Source organism: Coptis chinensis, chromosome 7 (assembly GCF_015680905.1).
Source record: "Coptis chinensis isolate HL-2020 chromosome 7, ASM1568090v1, whole genome shotgun sequence".
Taxonomy (NCBI): domain Eukaryota; kingdom Viridiplantae; phylum Streptophyta; class Magnoliopsida; order Ranunculales; family Ranunculaceae; genus Coptis; species Coptis chinensis.
This window is the reverse complement of record NC_141462.1, coordinates 89,032,328-89,045,090: the sequence shown is the minus strand read 5'-3', so window position 1 is coordinate 89,045,090 and position 12,763 is coordinate 89,032,328. Positions and strand designations below refer to the sequence as shown.

At 37.3% G+C, this 12,763-nt stretch overlaps 2 protein-coding genes across 3 annotated transcripts; both read right to left on the bottom strand.

The window, feature by feature from the left end:
• Nucleotides 1-294: 294 nt before the first annotated feature.
• LOC147489765 (FACT complex subunit SPT16-like) lies at nucleotides 295-5,321 on the bottom strand. The gene is made up of 4 exons (XM_086571292.1): nucleotides 5,210-5,321; nucleotides 5,005-5,092; nucleotides 943-4,170; nucleotides 295-538 (listed from the first exon to the last, which is right to left on the bottom strand). Exons 3-4 carry the CDS (start codon nucleotides 4,107-4,109, stop codon nucleotides 535-537), a joined length of 3,171 nt encoding a protein of 1,056 aa, XP_086427418.1. The 5' UTR covers nucleotides 4,110-4,170; nucleotides 5,005-5,092; nucleotides 5,210-5,321; the 3' UTR covers nucleotides 295-534.
• A 1,081-nt stretch (nucleotides 5,322-6,402) lies between these two features.
• Nucleotides 6,403-11,706, bottom strand: MSFC1 (Mitochondrial substrate carrier family protein). Of its 2 annotated transcripts, XM_086572246.1 has the most exons (3): nucleotides 11,605-11,706; nucleotides 11,001-11,554; nucleotides 6,403-7,323 (listed from the first exon to the last, which is right to left on the bottom strand). In XM_086572246.1, exons 2-3 carry the CDS (start codon nucleotides 11,409-11,411, stop codon nucleotides 6,787-6,789), a joined length of 948 nt encoding a protein of 315 aa, XP_086428372.1. In that variant the 5' UTR covers nucleotides 11,412-11,554; nucleotides 11,605-11,706; the 3' UTR covers nucleotides 6,403-6,786. The 2 variants fall into 2 exon arrangements, with proteins under 2 accessions (XP_086428372.1, XP_086428371.1); XM_086572245.1 differs by having other exon boundaries at nucleotides 11,001-11,613.
• Nucleotides 11,707-12,763: the final 1,057 nt, after the last annotated feature.

The window sequence follows — 12,763 nt, the reverse complement described above, 5'->3', positions numbered from 1 at the left end:
GCAAAAGAACATGCTTTAACACATACCCACGCAAAATGCAATAAACTTAAGAACGGCCTAAAGATCACACACCAATAGTTTAACATTTTCACAAGGAAACTTAAAATTCCAAAACAGAATCCAGAAAAACCACTTTCCTTAGAAAAGAGAGCCTAATACTTGTGTACTTGTCTATGGGTTTTTCAACCAATCAAAACTTGAAACTTCAGTACTTCCGACTATCATGAAACCTCATTCTTAATGGTTTAATCCAATGACAACATTACGGGAAAGAGATGAACACAATATCAAATATATTACCACATTTCTAAATTAACTTTATTAAGGTTAAAAACAAAACAAAAACAACAAATTTTAAACAGAAGAATGATAAATACTAATACTTCGAAAGATATAGAATGCAACTACAATTACTAATACAAACTCAAGAAAATACACATAAAGAATGCGAGGATAAAAGAAACGCCACACACCAATGACAATAGGCAATTACGTCTTAGGCTGTCCTCCTGACACCAACACCTGGGTCCATTACTACCTGTCGCAAAGTTAATACAACTCCTAAGACTGCAAGTTCTTGAAAAAATAAGCACCCAATGACCCAAGCATGTTTTACTTTGAAAAACAAAAGTCTAGCAACCAATATATGAGAACAGTTGTGGGATAGCACAACTAGAAAAGCACAGATTAGAGCAGACATCTAAGAAACTAACGTCCGAGTTTTCCAACAGAACCACTACCCAATTTACGAGCTAGAAAGCTTCACTACTCAGTGTTCAATTAAACATCCCCATAACATCAAAAAGGAAATGAGCAAAACATAAGATCTGCCACTCAATTTTTTTCGAAGATTGCCATAAGAAAAGATTAACAACCATCTAGTTAATACTGCTGCTACTGTTCACAGATTATATAAGGATGAAGCAGCTAATGACATTTTACCTCTTCGCCCTCTTGGGAGGGCCGCCTCTGGGATCCCTCTTATCAGGGATGCGTGACTTTCCATAAGCTTTCAACTTTCTTCTCTGTCTCTCCTCCTCACTGTCCGACTCATCACCTTTCTCCTTGTCTTCTCTGCTAGCCTTATCCAGCAACTGATCCCATGTCATTCCCTCTTCTTCTTCTGAGCCTGCTTCTTCACTCTCTTCCTCGTCTTCCTCAGATTCCACCAATGACTCACTGTCAGCATCTTCATCATCCGAAACTGAATCAGACTGGATGTCTGATGGCTCATAACCTTGGTCGGATTCCTCCTCGTCATCTGATTCAGAGTCACTCGCTTCCAAGTTAAGAAACTCCCACCCTCCGTCTTCTATGAACTTCTCTGGGTCATCTGTGATTGTCTTCAGTATGGGCCTCCAGTTTAGATTCAGCCTGCTCTCATAATACTTGAGGTCTGTGGTGTTGAGCCACTCCTTAATACCATCGAGTGATGTAGACGGAATCGAGTCAATACGAAGTACATCCCTCTTAAAATCCTTAAATACAATTGTCAAGTCAAAATTCTTCTGCCCGAGCCCCACCCTCTCAAGGTTCACAATCTCAATCTCACTCAAAGTGACGACCAGGAATGGTGTTTCTACCAGCTCAACCAGGCAACTCGAAGTAGGGACAATGAATGCTGATGCCTTGTAAGGGACTCCATGGAAACCAAGCTCTCTCAAAGGCTGGTCAAAATCTAGGTCAAGCGCTCTGAACTGAGGCTGGCCCCAAAGGTCATTCACCCTGTTTACAAAGTTTTGAAAGTCCATATTTATTCTATTCTTCCTGTCTCTCTCCCGCTGTTCTTCCTCAATTTCATCTGGATCATTTGCAGATCTTCTTGCACCTCCCAGGGTTTGGACTACATCCATCACCTCAACATAGAACTGGACATCCTTAGTCTTCTTAGTTCCCACCATGATGTGATTGTGCAGATGGAAGTGCAAGAGAGTAATCATCTCCTTTTCTGCTGGCTGGAAGAATGCATGCTTTACATTCGCATACATTATGTCCGCACGCTCGTCTGGCCTCGACGTCGAATACCTAAACCCATTTACATGTGCTTCAAGAGTACCGGTTAGCTTCCTCCCTCTTCCACCAAATACAGGACGGATCCACAGATCAGGCAGCCGTATTGGCTTAAACTTGGTGCCTGCCATCTGGAGCCTCTCCTGCGTGACTAAGGTGGCCCTTTCTGCTCTCTCTGATTCCCTTGATGCAACCTGACGACGGAGGGTCTTGATAAGCTGCACAACTTCACTGACATGTCTAGGGTCCTTTGACCGAAAGGAAACCTCTTTCAGATAAATGGACCCTTGGAACTTCAGGGAGTTTGCATCATGAGGGTTAAATGCAGTCCCAGGAACATTGAAAATAATCCGCATGTAACCCGTTCGATTATTGTCCTGCTGACTGCTCACACTCTTGACGGTGGCAACATGGAAAGGTACCATGCTCCCATAAATCGGAAGAAGTATGGCCTCGTTCTTCTGATCAATCTGAATCATTAATTCTCTATCCCTTGGAGGAGGCATGTCATTGACATTCTTGTATGCAATTAAATCACTTGCAGATCTAGCAGCACCACGCCCATCTCCTGAACCAGATCCACCCCCAGCCAACCTTCTAGCAGTTTCCTCATTTTTCTGCCGAGCAAGTTCAGCCTGATGTTGTCTCCGCAATTCCTCCTTTGACATCTCCTGGTTGTCTGACCTGAGTGTTGCCTTTGTCAACAAGGCATCAGAGCTAATAGATTCGGCTCTGACTTTGGGTTTTTCTTCTTCTTCCTCATCCTCATTGAATGAGTATGCTACATCTTTGACAGCTTTGGAACTGATTGCAGTCACAACTTCTGGAACCTTTTCATTGATAATTACAGTGTCTGCAAGCAAGAGAGAGAACTTTTCGGTCTTTGGACTATCAGTCTTTGTTTGCAAGTCCTGAAACCCAAGTGATACATTAAAAACCATTCCTGCTTTCAAGACACGGTCATTCTTGGCATTTAAGTTCATCCCTGATTCACGAAACTCAAGACCAATTCCGGTTCCTGCGGACTTCGTGAGATTTGGTGTAAATTCAGGAGCATCCCTTTTAACCACTGACAAAGCTGCCTCATAAGCAGCACTGACCCTGTTCCCAGGCTTCAATGCAGCAATTGCTGCTTCGTGGGCCTTGAGGAGAACCTCATATGCCTTGCTCTGCACTGCATTGGCATCAATTAAGAAAGACCTAGCTACATTAGAACAGTAGCTATTATAGCGAGATCCAACTGCACAAATTATCACACTCATTGAGTCGTAGTAAAGATTGTCCTCATTGCTTGATGCACTTGCCTTGAGATCAAACTCTCCCCCACTCTGGAAGATTGGAGGATAACAGATATCAACATTTTCAGCCTTCAGCTTCACCTTAACTCTTGCCGGTTCCACTATAGCCTTCTCCGTTTCGTCCATTAACGTTGAATGCGAAACCTTTCTCTCTTCATCTATGATCTTTTCCAGCTTTGGTACCACATGATGCTTCATCACAGAAGAAGTCAAGAATGCCGCTTTCTTCACATTTGTAATCTCCATGTTGTCTTTGACAGCAAACAGTTCAGAAAATCCGCTTGTTACATCTTCAAGTTTTAAACCAGAACTCCTCAGTTTTTCAATCCAAGTCTCAAGAAGATTCCCTTCAGGAGCCTCTTTTGCTATGTACCCAACAACAGGGGATTTCGATTGAGAACGAATTGCACGGAATATCTCATCCATCAATCTTTTTCCGTCATCACTCTTTGCCTTCACATGCATCACAATTTCTGCGCCAACAGCTTCCTTCACAGGTTTTTTCAGCGGCTCCAGCAGAGAAATTTTCTTCTGACTACACAAGAAGTGGATCTGCTTGTTCATGAAAACCATGATTGTATCTGGAAACTCTAATCCAAGCAACCAAATATTCAGCGCAGAGGATTTCAGGTAGCGGAGATCCTCAGATGGTGGAGGTGTTGCGATAACAAGGGTGTCAGCTGACGCCCAATAATTAGTCTTGTTTGCATTCCAGAGAGAATAGAATACTTTCAATCGCTTCATAAAAATTTCAAGATTAATGTCATACTCTGGACGACTGCCATTTCGTTTGTCTGCCATTGGAAATACCAAATCGAGAACAAGGCAAGTCGAAAAGAGAACCCACAGTTCTCAATTTGATCTGAGAAATAACAAAAAATAATAATAAATACATTTGAACACAAATCTCATGAACAAATCTATGCCATTGGGAAATAGAAACAGTAAATAAGTCTTTTAAAATAATGCTGCAATGTGAGATTGGGTTAGACAGTGTTTAATTCAATCACAGAAACTGACTCCCACTAATCAGTCTTGTTTCGTTTTCAGGTATAAGTCACTTCCAAATTGTTTACATACAATCAGGGAAAGCACATTCATATTATTGCACCATCTTCCTAAAATTTCTGTTTTCCTCCATTGTTTTCCGTGTAATCACAACTACATGACCCAAACACAGAGCTATAAAAACTGATAATTCTTCTATGAGCCTACAAAATCCTCAAATTTTCATCCCAATGCAGTATAAAAGACTTGTTTTGAATAACTAAACTTGAGAAATGGTAAAAAGTTTTTATAGATTTGAGTTGATGCACACATTCTATATCAAATATCAACAGTAAAAACAGCACCAAATCATCATGGACTAATCAGAAACTCAATATAATTTTTAATCCAAATAATTCATTTAAAAATGAACAATAAAAATTAAATTTTTTTACAAAATAATAACAAAATCCCAAACTAGGGTTAGGGTTTCCAAAACTTCTAGATTCTACAATCAAATAATAACAAAAACTTTACTCACAATTATTTAATATTATAAAATGAACAAATAATAATTTATTTTATTTACAATTTTTCCGAAATAATAATAATAAAATAATAAAACTAGGGTTAGGGTTTCACCAAAATCCAGCTTCTGAATTAAAAACAATAAAATCAACACATAAGATTCACACTAAAAAAAACTTACAGTTCTTATATCTCCAAACTTCTCCTTATGAATCGGCCAAAGAATATCTATTCTAAAGGTGAAACCTTCAACATTAGGGTTAAATATTCTGCAAAAAAAAAAAAAAAAAAAAAAAAAAAAAAAAAAATGTGAACCAGATTAGTGATAATGAAAGAAGAAATGTTGAAGAAAAGAAAGCAATTAAAGACAATAAAGAAGAACTTACTTGATTAGAAGATTTTGGAGGACAGAGATTTTGAAGAATTGAAGGAAGAATGAGGAGAGAGAAAGTGTGGGAGAGCGAAAAAGAAAAGGAGGGAAAGTGTGGTGAAATTGGCGGGGTTAGTGGGAATGAGACTTTATATAGTACTCAGGTTTTGGAATTAGTCATTGTTGGTTCGTGGAATTACTGAAATTGCCATTCATCATGTACCGTTCAATTTTACTACCGACCTAACACTGAAGGGAGTAGGGTAAGTGGAGGTCCATTGATTTTTGTTTGGATAGTGGCCCAATTAACTGAAATATTGCGATCTTTGGGGATATCTATCCGGCGGTCAAAATTTAAAAAAGCGATGGGGGAGCTGAGAATAGTTGCCATGAAATTTTGTTTTTGGATAGTTTGCGATATTTAAGATCCAAAAAATCAATCAAAAGTCAACAATTGCGTGCATAAATTGTTGAAAAAATATCGCGATATTTGATAATGGGTATATATCTATCCAGATTTTTAGAAAATATATATAAATATCACGATATAATTCGATATGTTTAGAGATATATATAAATATCACGATATGTTTGATATGTTTAGAGATATATACGACTGCAAATATCAGTGATATTTCGACTATATTTATGATATTTATAATATTTGGCGATATTTTATGTATATAACAATTTTATTTAATATTTATTATTATATTTTAAATAAATATAAATAATGTATCATAATATATCAAAAAATATCCATAATATCTATGATATTTGTTGATATTTTGGATATATCTACAATATTTGCATGTGAAATAATGTCAAATATCCCCAAAAAAAGAATATATCCACAATATATATCCAGAAATTAAATATCGATAAATACTAATATCCTAATATTTTGTAATATGCTGTGGTGTACTGTGTACGTTGGTCAGTAAAGTACTTGAGCTGCATCTCCATTATTAGTGCACACTCCACTCACATGTTATCGATATAGTGGAGTATCACAAACGACAAATGCTTTCTGCAGTAACACAATTCGCAAACATAGATGCTTGTTAGTTCCGATTAATATATGTCCAACGGCCTTTTTGAATCTACAATTCTCTAATGTGTGAACTACGTAATTAGTGTACTCCTTTAAAAGGCGAACAGTTTCCCCAACTAATTATTTGAGTAAAAACAAAAGGTGAAAATAAAAACTAAAACACTGCAAAATTCTGATTTGTGTCATTCGAATCATTCCTAACTGTTTACACATATATCATCGTCATCATGTCCAATATGTCTTCAACTCCCAAAAGTTGAAATAGTGTCACAGACCATTCATTACTGCTTGAAGACTTAAAAAGAAACCATACATTAGAATAAGATTACTGACTGTAATGGTTTAAACCGTTTGAATGCTATCTTATCTGCCCCCTTCAACTGAATATCTTGAATGTAACAATCTCAAAAAAATGAAAGCCTGCCGCATTGTTTTCCTCCTGAACCGATTGCACTCGGGATATAAATGAACCAAAATCATCCGAAAAGAAGTAAAATCCAGAGAATAGAGTGGCATGACTGCTTCCAAATTAATTGCACTCACAAGGGTGCTTTATGTAGATGTGTCTTCTCATAAAACCCAATCACCTGGTCTGCAACACCCCACATGATTGCCTGACCAGGTGGAATCCTCATAAGCCTAGGCAGCAACCCCTTCCACAGGGCAAGTAGTCCCTCCTCCGCAAATATGGTTCTGATAGCATGAAACATTCCCTTGTACTTGGCATCACTACCAGACCCACTTTGGGCCATTAGCCTCGTCTTCACGACGTCAAAGGGACCTGTACACACAGGACCGGCAGTTCCCGCCAAGAATCCTGACACCATGGACTGCCATGGTTGCAGGGTCTTCCCATCTCCTTCATGCTTCTTCCACAGAAGCACGTCAAATGCATTCTTTGCAGTGAACATCACTGCTTGGTTTGTTCCATTGCGCATCACAGTCGGGGCAGCCCCTGCCCAGAGCCCAAGGAGGCCTTCTTCCTGGATGATCATCCTTGCGCAGTGTACTGGACCTTTGTATTTAAGGAGATCAGGACGCAGTCCTTTCTGTTGTTGCAGTTTAATCTTCACCACCTGCAGACATCAAGTGGGATGCAACTTTCAAGTTAATTTTGTCCTTTCTGACCAAATATGACCAGGGGAATACATTGTGCAAGATATAATATCAAGACACAAGCTGCAAAAGGAAAACCTAGTGATGGAAAGAAAACAAACTAGATTGAAGGTACAATATAAGACACAGTTCAATAGAAATTAGAAAATCCTTGAATGTAAGTGGTTTTTATGGATATAATGTTATATTTCACAGTCAGAATGTCTACTGATCACCTCATTCTTCTAGAATATCAACAATGAGCAGTTGCAACAATATCATATTGAGCTAATCAACATGACGGAAGACCACTAAGAGTTGTTTGCGCTACACTTCTACTCTATACTTCAAAGGGTAAATATCTATCTTAAGGCATGCAAGTCTTTATAAATCACCCTGGAGCTTCTGCAGTGTGAGTTGTATAGACTAGTTGGGCAGTAGAAATCACTCTTAACAGGTATAGACAGCGTCATACAGCTCAAACAACACATATTAGACCTTTTACTTCCGTGTTCTCTCTGACTCAGGGTGAATGTCAATGTTTCAGATTTAATGATTTTCCAAAGAGGAAGCAAACTGGGAATAGAAGTGACAAGTTTCTCTAGACTGTATAGCAAAGTAATCTAAACAACTAATCCAGGAAAAAGTACATTCAATGTTTTAAGATCTCGAATGGCTCGATAACTGTTGTACACTTCATATAACTTCATATAAAACAAAAAGGTAAGCCAATTGCAAAGAGGTACACTTCACAAGTTCATTATATCCAAAGAGATGAGATGCACAATAATTCGTTATATCTGAAGAAATGACTGCACTTGAAAAGTTCATGATATCATAAGAGTCATCATCATCTCCTCATCCAAAACACGACTGCTATGTTTAGCCAAAGTTTAAAGTCAATTTCTGCCTTTACACTTTAAGAACTTCATGTTGTTCTCCATCTCACTCTTGGTCTCCTAGATCTCTCAAACTGTACAGAAAAACCACCTTGCAGTCACCATTGATCTGTTGTACGTGAAGAAACTAAATGAAATGATATTTCTAAATTACAGTTCCTGAAAATTGTGGGAGAAACTTCTCGACTCCTTCACCTAAACTCATTTCAAAATGGTACAACATAGAGTATTGGACAGGAAAATGGATAAACATAATTGAAATCACAACTACTGTTGACCGTTTCCATCTCTCTTCCTCTCTCCGACCCCCTCCCCCCACCCGCAAGGATTAGTGCTAGAGAAATTCAGTGCTACATGGCAGGTACCGACTAGCAAAGTCGGTAAAACCTTTGGGTGATGATACCAAAGGTCTGGGGCTCGAACCCCGCCAGCATCAAAGAGTTACTGATCTCATTTAAAAACAGGCTTACCAATCAAAAAAAAAAAAAAAAAAATGCTACATGAAATACTTTAAAAAAGGGTTGACAGAGAAGTCCAAATCAGATGACATGACAAACAATATGACTTTTTTGGGTCTAAGAAAGATGACAGGAGTACACAACAAACAGTAAGATGCTTTGGTAAAGTGGTGATACAAAATATTAATCACAGGGAAGATCGACCAAAAATTAAGATATGCATTTACAATACAATTTCAAAGTTCACATACCCATTTAGAGCATTGACAGTTTGACACTGACCTTTTGAACATATTCCAGATAGTCCTATCTTGTTAAGGGACACCTCTTACAGCAAAATTCAGTGGTATTACTAGCATACACCCAGCAAAAGACAATAAGTAAAGGGCAATTTGGTCTAGAAACAGCCAATAGTTTTTTCTCTGTTGCAAGAGCGGTGAAGGTACTAAAAAAAGGCAAGGATCAAGTATCACATTTTCCTCATGCTGATGAGTGAGTTCAGTTCTATAGCACCAAAGAAAAAGTTTTAAAAATTTTGTTTCTTTTTCTAAGGTTGTCAATCGTTAGGTTTCTACATAGGGTGTGACACCAACAAAATCTTCAAGAAAAAATTTGGCTTTCCAAACATGTGCTTCCAATGAAAAGAGGATGAGAGGGTGACCTCCATCTTCTGACAGACGAAGAATGTCGGGCAACCTTACTATGCCCATTATAGGATATTGCCAATTAAGGGCTCCAAGATCTAAGCCACATTGGGAAGCATGGAAAGAGGAAGGAGTAAACAATGACACTCTATATAAGTCTCTGAATGAAAATCACTCTCCCCAATTGGACAAGAGCTGTCCCATCCAAATGGTAAACATACTACTAATTCGCACAAATACTAGATCCCATGTATCCTTAAACCAATATTGAAACCATAAGGAGAAAAGACTCCCTCCCCAATATTTTAAGCACTATTCTTGCTTTCGTCGATCTTAACACCTGGAAATAAACGGCTCCTGCGTGTTGTGTATATACTAAGACCAGCTGCTGCAATTCATGTATGGTGAGTTCTCATCAACTCTCTCCCGAAAAATGATGAGATTACCTCTATATTAGAGATTTGTTTATTTTATTACCAACACCACCACCACCATATGAAGACGAACGAGAAAACCACCTTGTCAAGTTCCCTAAGATTGGTTGAAGAATCTTGCCTGAGATCCAAACTAAATCTAGGGTTCAGTAGAGAAAGGACATCTTCGAATCACCCTTAACACCAAATCAAAAAGACAACCAAATGTCACCCAACAATTTTTTTCTCATGCTCTTTAAACACCAGCTCAATGCAGTGCCACAGTGCCACCAACCCATAATACTAAAGTTGGGGTGTAAAAGACTCCCTGACACTAAAAAGGATGAGAAATATGGTACTATTAATCTCTCCACATGGAAGTGCACTTCTTAAAGTTAAGGCACATGCACGTAAAATCTTTGATTTTGTATCAATTACCTCACAATACCTTTTCAGGAATTAGATAAAGTACGAGGAAAAATGGAAAATGAGCTACTCAGCTATCCTGAAGGCCTTGTGTCGTGCTCATAAAACTTTCATAAATTACCTCCAATAACTTTAAAAAGAACTCTCTAGGGAAGCCTTGGATCTGCACCTCTATGAAAGCTAAATACAAGACCTAGCAATCGTTCTCAACTCAACACTCCACAATCCCACTTCATCAATGTTGGCTATAACATTTAGCCCCAAGATTCAGAGACGAGAGCAACGCGAAACATTTTCCTCTTTGTTAGTCTTCTATTTGCTAAACACTCCAGTGTCCCCATAGTCCATAACAACACTGATACTACAGCAAAAGTTGGATCAATATCTAACCTTCGCAATCTGTTTAAAATTTTCTCCATCCATTTCCTACAGTAATTTTCTCAATTCCTCATAAAAAAAATTCAACCTCCCTAAATATATTCACTATATATTTTTCTTTTCTTTTTTTTTTTTTTTTTTTTAGTTAATTTACTTACTTTTTCTGAGTGTGTAGTCTTTAAGTTATAGATAAATGTACTACCCTGCAGGTGCCAACTAGCAAAGTTGGTAAAACTTTTGGGTGATGATACTAGAGGTCTGGGGCTCGAACTCTGCCAGCACCAAAGAGTTACTGATCTCATTTAAAACAGGCTTGCTAATAAAAAATAAATAAATAAAAGATAAATGTACTACCCTTAAAACCAAACCAATTCACACAAATACACACTCAAAATCAACAAAACTTCTTAAATTTCTACAAAATGTCAAAAATAAATTACCTCAAAGGGTGTGACAATAACAAGTGCTTCAATAACCCCGGCACCAAAACCGGAAATCAACCTGCCCCTATTACTAATAACCCCAGTTTCAGAATCTTTAAACCCAGTTTGAAGAACAGCATTAGAACCCATACGAAGAGCATACTTAAGTGTCAAATGAGTAGCAAATGGAGTTAAGCCTTTCCACAAAGCACGTACACCTTCAGTTTTTACTATAGTTTTACCACAGTGAAGTATACCTTTGTAGGTTCCAGACCTATCTAGTTGTAACCTTGTTTTGATTACGTCAATTGGTTGTAAGCATGTTGCTTCTACTACTCCTCCTATGGAACCTGATATTGATTTCATGTAAGGTGGTATTGGAACTGTTTTCTTGGGTTTTTCGTCATTTGGGTTTTGAGCTTGTTCCATTTTATTTTGTTTGAGTGAGAGAGAATGTTAAGACTTAAAGAAGATGATTTGAGAGGAGTCCGAATTTGTTCACCAGCGCTAATGCTGGTAGATTCAACCCAATTATTTTCTAATTAATTAAAATTATTCAACTAGCATACATACTGCATGGCAGTGGAGAGAACAAACAACGTTTTGGGCCACCTACTCCCACCCGGCCCAAGATCGTTCGCTCCTTGATTAATAATAATAAAGTTTAAATGGTGTTTAGAGAATTTTGAGGAATGACTGGGAAAGTTCAATTTTTATGTGTGTTAATTTTAATTGTTAAGCCTTAATCTTAACTAGTTCAATTTTTATGTGTTTTAATTTTAATTGTTAAGCCTTAATCTTAACTAGTATTGTGCACGCAGTGCGTGCAAATTATTTTGAGTCATTGTATTTTATTTTAGCAATTACATTTTTAAGAATCTACATTTTATTCCTACTTAAATTTTAATTAGTTTTATAAAAGTAAACTGTAAATAGTAAAAAACGTTAAAATGGGTGATGATGATAAGAAAACCAGGTTTGTTGGGTGAGCATAATAATATTGTGAGTGAAAGTAAATAACTACACCAAAAGTATGGAAGTGGTTGCAAGTTGTAACTTACATCCATGAGCAACTTATCTGCCCAATAATTCCCTTAACTAGCCATTTGGCCCGGCCTATGGCCGGACTTGCTGCATAGATAGCTAATTATTCAAAAGCCTAAAGTCTACTTGAATAAATAATATATGTATATTGATAGCTAATGATTCATTGCTTATAATATATGTATACTTTGTTTGAAGGATTTATGTTTTTCTAATCAGTAAAGCATACTGAAAGAAAGCCTATAACAGAATATGAGACAATGGGCTGAACACAAACAATTCAAAGAATATAGGTAAAATAACACCACTATAAGAATGTTTCTATGACCACCATGGAAATATAACCAACATAGAATATGATATGTTCGTTGAACAACCAACTAAAAGGCTCCAGTGAAATTGACTATCAAACAATTGACAAATTAAGTATGTTTGTTGCAGTAAGCTTCATCACAAATAGTTTAAATGGAAGACAATGCTCGAAGAGTGAATTTAATATAGGTATATTATCATAGAAAAGATTTAATAATATGGAAAAGTGGTGTTCAGTTAAAAAAATCAATATCATGTCCCTCCTGCAAAGGTAGATTTTAATTTAACTTAAAAAGAGGACTCTAATTGAAAAAACCGAGTATTGTCGTATGAATATGAATTTACAAATAAAGAGTTTTGAAGAAAAGTGGGGGACGGCCGAAACACGTTCTGCAGATCATTGGATTGGATTCCATAACCTCCTT

Bases quoted from the DNA above. Each gene is read 5' to 3' on its own strand.
- MSFC1 (XM_086572246.1), bottom strand. From the start codon at position 11,411: ATGGAACAAGCTCAAAACCCAAATGACGAAAAACCCAAGAAAACAGTT. The intron at 7,324-11,000 runs GTAATTTATTTT...TGATGTCTGCAG, and splicing joins TTATTGTCACACCCTTTGAG to GTGGTGAAGATTAAACTGCA.
- LOC147489765 (XM_086571292.1), bottom strand. From the start codon at position 4,109: ATGGCAGACAAACGAAATGGCAGTCGTCCAGAGTATGACATTAATCTT.